Below are 5,820 nucleotides of genomic sequence, written 5' to 3'. Positions count from 1 at the left end.
ACTATATTAAACCAGGTGTAAGAAAAAAGAGTTTATGATGCACCAAGCACCATAAGCAATAATGTAAAGTTACTGTACAAAATACAGAAATATTAATTCACATGCAGTAGTTTAGTTCCAATGGCCAATTGCCTCTATTCAATAATGGTATTCAAGCTCTAAAGAATCAAATGATTTACCCCTTTCTTCACTCAAGATTCCATGTATTGTAAAGGTGGAGGGATTGTTTTGATCTTCTCAGAAGAACCTACAAAACAGTTTTGCATGTCACATGCATTTTGAGAACAGAACAATCACCATAATTTTATGCTCAAAAGAATCAACAAAAACAATGCTATAGGTTGTTTTGCAAATTTGGTGCTGCATTCTTGGATTAATGTGTCCGGATATACTCGACACCTTGATGTACTAGATTTGCCCGAAGACAGGAAAGAAAGAATCTGAGAGTAGAAATCTATAGGTTTTGAAAGACAAAGTGAATAGGACATACGAATATGTTCGAGTCTACTCATCGTACTTCGAGAATTCTACTGAATTTGCTACATTATTCAGATTATTCTTGATATGATTTTCGATATTTCTTAATCCCTTAAGTAACTATTTAATCCCTAATAATCCTTGCTAATGGGGCTATCAGATTTAGAGTGTATCAAATTCCTTAGAAGTTAAGCAAACTGAATGCTGCAAGACATACCATAATACCCGCGGATTTCAACTTCCCTCCATTCTTGCACAAGAGCACAGCAGCAACACATGAAATGAGAAAGAAAATCATCAACATAGCCACCCTGCAATGAATAGAATGTCAGTGACTAATGAAACATATGCAGATGCTAAAAATTCTTAAGAGTTTATGTAATACTAAATTCCAAAGAATAACTTTCACAAAAAAGAAGTTATATGCTTGATTTGTGAATTGCACAATCAGGATCAACGCAGAAATAAACCAGATTGTTACAAATTTCCATGTAAAAAGGAAAACTAAAAATGAATACCTATAGATGCAAGAGCAAGACACGACAAAAAAAAGGGGACGAGTTCATATTTATGCCAAAAGAAGGACACATTATTACCGTGATGTTGAACAACTTCCTAAGCTTCCTCCTTATGCAGCAAGTATAGCAACAGCAAGACAAGATCAATGAATATGCCAATAAGTCATTGCATGCTTCTGCAGAAGCTGAAAAACCACAAAATATTATAGCAACCCATCCTCATCCAAAGTAATTTACAGTATTCGGATATAGATTCATCATTTTAATGCCAACACAGCATAGATAACTAACGTACATATTGGCCTGTTAGTTGCAACAGTAGCAATCTTTGAAAGCGTTCCGCAAGGAAAGAAACATGTCTTTATACCTGCAAGCAAATCATATACTTGTGATGAAAAATACACCAGGACTAGAAAGCTTAATCAATCTTTTTTTCTTTTTGTTTCCATGTTTATCAAGATCCTCTGATACCCTATATTGAACTTTCCCTTGATTGAAAGAAAGGAGTTAAAATGCTCAAGTGAAACTACACCTATACAATCACCTGCTAAACTAGACTGTGTACAAGATATTTGCAGTGTTCTCACCACAAATTGTATAATTTACATCGAAAATTGCAGCTTTAGTATTAAAAGAAAAATGTGGATCGATAGGCACAACTAAATTAAAGAAAATATATTATCAGCTGGAAAAAACATACAAAGACAAGGTTCAGAACAGCAAGCAAGTAAATCGGTATGCCAGTCTTCCTGCTGATATGAACCTCCAGTCGATGGCAGATCCTTTTCTGGAGCTGGTGACCTGTTTGGTGGCAGGCGCAAGAGAATCGAACTTGATTCAATAAAATTAACAAGCCAAAAGGTTAAAATAATACATGACAACACCACAAAGAGATGGACGGGGCAAGAGCTTTAGTGTAGTGCAAGCTTTCCTGGTTCATAGCTAAGGCAAATTTCCAAGAAATATTTCAAATTTTGGTCAAGTTGGCAACTTGAATGAATAGAAAAACTAATTGAAGCTGAGGAGGAGGAATATATATTACCTTGATGCTGGAAAAGTATCACTTTTTTTATAAGGCTTTTCTTTTTCAGCAGATGAATGACTTTTGCCACCACCACCAGCATCAGAGTAGCTGTAGTTACTATACTCTACTTTCTTATGAGCTTTTTCAGGTGAATAAGCTGCAGCTTCTGTGATATCTAACAACCGTTGAATGAATTCACACTGATGTATATCCATAATTGCCTGTGAATATTGTAGTTCAAGTTGAAGCTTTTCGTTTTCTTTTTTAAGTGCTTCTGAGAAAGGTACGTTGGGGTACGAACAGGATAGAGTTTTTTTCAGCACCACAGAGTCTTCTTTGTCCGGCTCAGGCTTTAAAATAACAGTCTGCAACTTTTGGCAGTCATCATCCAACGTGTACTCGCGTTGATCCTTCTCAATAACTTCAAGTCTCTCCTGAATATTCAAAAGAAGCATGGAGATTCTCAACCTATTAAGGTTACTCGGACTAAACTAATAAAGATAGATGCTAATTTGAAGCAGATCGAAGTCATGATAGACAATGGAAATTTGAAAATCCAGGTTGAGGCATAAGAAAATTAATGCAACTTGTGCAACAACTTCACACAAACTCATAAGTCACATACACGAGGAAAACAATGGTGATTTGATTAAATGATCAACAAACAATGTAGTAAATCATTCAAAAGTTGAGTTCCTGTTTTATGAATTTTGTGCCAAAGGACTTATCTAAATTGTAACCCGAGGAATAGTACATAGAAGTAGTATTAAATTAATGGCAAACTAGAAAAGATGAGCAGTGAAAACAACACTGATGTTTAGTATAATTCCAATAACAAAAGCAAGAGACTCAAAGCACCATTTACGATAAGAGATAACTGATAACTGACATTTGAGCAAAACAAAGGTGTAAAAGTTACCCTGACTCGAGCATTGTCAACCAGAGTAATGAGAGGAACGAGGCGTAACAATCTGTCGATTTCATTCTGAGCCTTCCTGAATTGATAGACAATGTTCCATCCCATGGCCAGTAAGTAAAGATAGCTGCGGTCCTGGCAACTATTAACCAGAATGTAAGATCTTCTGAGAGCATCCTCTAGCTGTTCCAGAGGCTCCCGGGTCTCTGGGTACCTCTTAAGCTCTGAGATCTTGAGCTGCTCCAACAAGTTCCCAATCAACTTTATATGCTGTGCAAACTGCCTACAATTCTTCTTGTGCATCCGTGCCGTGCTCGCAGCTTTCACAATCATCCCAATCAATCTCACAGCATCTATACCCGTCAGCTGGGCTACATTTGCAACCTCCCCAAAATGTTCCCATGAAGATGCCATGATCTCAGCAAATCAACCTAAGGAAAATCCATCCAGATTAGCTAACAACTCGAAACATGGTTTTAGTCCTTCCTACATATCTTGCTTTCTAAAAGGGGAAAAATAACCCCTTTTTTACTTAAAAAAATGTGCATTTGTAAACATACTCAACTCCATCAGATAATTTTTTTCTCATTAAAACACAGAAAGCATAAAATTAACAATATTCTATGATCCAACAACTGAACCTTGTTCAACTAAGTGGGGTCAGCGGCATGGATCAATTGACGTGGTGTAATGTCGTATGATCCATTTAGCTCAATTCACCTAGATGGAGAAAGTTTGGCTGTTAAATATTCACCACAACATAATCATAGCAGATCTTAGATACTATAGCTGATAAATTTCACCTTTGATTATGCAAGTAACATTTGCATCTAAGTCTATGATTTAGAAATGGTATAATGATGAACACTCTCAAAATTTCAAGCAGGATCAAGGCCTCCCCTGAGAAATGTTGTCAGAGACAGCATTGCCTTCCAAGATCTTGATGCAGGGACACTGCAGAAACACAAAATTCCAAATGAAAACCGAAACCAACAAAATTATCATTCTTCAGAGAGTGTCATTGAAGCTTCTTGACTCACTTTTTCAACATAAAGCTTTTCCCTTTTCTTTTTCAGTCAAAAAAAAAAAGCACGTTTCTCAGAAAAAAAATCATCAGTGGATTAAAAAATAAAAATTAAAAAATCACCACCACCCTATTCCAAATCTTGAGCTGAAACCAAACCAAACCATACTAAATTCATTTATTTTTTCCCCAAAAGCACAAAAATTAAGAATATTATAAATAAAACTAAGAAGTAAAGAGACAGAGAAGGGTAGCTTGTAGCTAGCTTATGTTGTGGATTAAGAAAATGTGAACTTGAAAGGTTGATTGATGCAAACAACACATAACAAACCAATAACTTTTTGCTCAAATAAGTTAAGACCCAAAAAAAAGAGCTTACATGGCAGAAGAAAACGACGTTTAAAGTGAGCATTGAGATTCAGGTAATGGAAGACATTGGTAATGGTTTGAGCGAAGGGAGCGGAAAGTGTTTGTTGTAATGCGCCAAAGAAAAAAACAACACAAAGAGTGGTTTTCTCAGAACTCAGTAGTTTTCTTTTTGTTGTTTATTGTTACTCACTCACTCACTCCCTCACTCAAGAGTTTCGGTTCGGTATCGTTTTGCAGTGTGATTCACTCACTCACTCAATGTGCTGTGCTGTGTGGTGTGTGCAGAGCTTGTTATGCTTCTCTGTCTGCTGATTATGCTTATTTTCTCACTTCCCTTTCATTCTGCATTTAATGCAGTGATTATTCACCACAAACTAAGGATTAATTTATTACAGACTCAAATTAAAATTTTATTTAAAAGTTTGTTATTAGATAATAAATTAACTTTATACATAATACGAGATTCAATTTTAACACTTATTTAAATAAACTAATAAAATTAATCAACTAATTATTTAACCAATTCAATTTGATTAAATTTGTTTAAATTATAGATATATTATTGTTGAATATTATATGACTAGACATTCATGTTAAATATGTCTTTGGAGAAACTTTTGAATTTTAATTTATATTCACATTAGAAAATTTACATTTCAATTAAATATGTAAAATAATAGTAAATTTGTTGTGATAAGGATTGTTGTGATAAGGATGAATGATGTGGATGACCATTTTCTATGAGACTTAGTTTACCAAGGGTGATTGTATTTAATCTAGTTTGAAAAAATAAAGCCTTGCACATGTATAAATAGGGGCATAGGCCGAAACTTTTACACACACAAGCAATAAGAATTCTCTCTCTCTCTTTATATTGTCTATATACAAAATTCTTCCTCTCTTTCTTTCTTTCATACATTAATACATATATGTAAATATATAAGTATCATATCTTTTATATTGAGATAGTAATTGTGGTTAATATTGTTATCTAATCATATTTCTTTACTTTATGTTGGTTACTTCTTCCTTATTTATTTATTTATTTAGTTATTTTATAACACGTTATCAGCACGACGCTCTAATGAAATTTTAGGAAGACTCCAGGTAACAAATTTTCATTATGTTGAAGCTCTCTCATCTTAAATTTAATGCTCTTGATATATTTCGAAATAATTATTTATCATGGATATATATGTTAAAATCTATCTTGATTTAATGGATCTTGGAGATACCATTAAGGCTGAAAATAATGCATCCCAGAAGGATAAAGCCAAAGCTATGATTTTTCTTCGTCGTCATGTTGACGTATGATTGAAAAATGAATATCTCACATTAAAAGATCCTGCAGATCTGTGGAAAAGACCTTGAAGAAATGTACAATCATCAAAAGACGGTTATACCTCCTCAAACCCGATATGTTAGAGAAAATTTTCTCGACCTTCCATATCTTGATTGTGCTCCTGCAGCAGCAGTATTGAGAAAAAGAATT

General features: G+C 34.3%; 1 protein-coding gene across 3 annotated transcripts; it reads right to left on the bottom strand.

The window, feature by feature from the left end:
• Positions 1-4,648, bottom strand: LOC130976737 (protein MID1-COMPLEMENTING ACTIVITY 1). Of its 3 annotated transcripts, XM_057901755.1 has the most exons (10): positions 4,339-4,648; positions 3,739-3,889; positions 3,577-3,655; positions 2,939-3,366; positions 2,038-2,453; positions 1,696-1,796; positions 1,291-1,362; positions 1,074-1,180; positions 695-788; positions 1-247 (listed from the first exon to the last, which is right to left on the bottom strand). In XM_057901755.1, exons 4-10 carry the CDS (start codon positions 3,347-3,349, stop codon positions 192-194), a joined length of 1,257 nt encoding a protein of 418 aa, XP_057757738.1. In that variant the 5' UTR covers positions 3,350-3,366; positions 3,577-3,655; positions 3,739-3,889; positions 4,339-4,648; the 3' UTR covers positions 1-191. The 3 variants fall into 3 exon arrangements, with proteins under 3 accessions (XP_057757738.1, XP_057757675.1, XP_057757812.1); XM_057901692.1 differs by lacking the exon at positions 3,577-3,655; XM_057901829.1 differs by lacking the exons at positions 3,577-3,655; positions 4,339-4,648 and adding an exon at positions 3,976-4,250.
• Between the last annotated feature and the right edge of the window lie 1,172 nt (positions 4,649-5,820).

This window comes from Arachis stenosperma, chromosome 1 (assembly GCF_014773155.1).
Source record: "Arachis stenosperma cultivar V10309 chromosome 1, arast.V10309.gnm1.PFL2, whole genome shotgun sequence".
NCBI lineage: Eukaryota > Viridiplantae > Streptophyta > Magnoliopsida > Fabales > Fabaceae > Arachis > Arachis stenosperma.
Note: the sequence above shows the minus strand (reverse complement) of the source record. Positions and strands in the feature narration are given on the sequence as shown.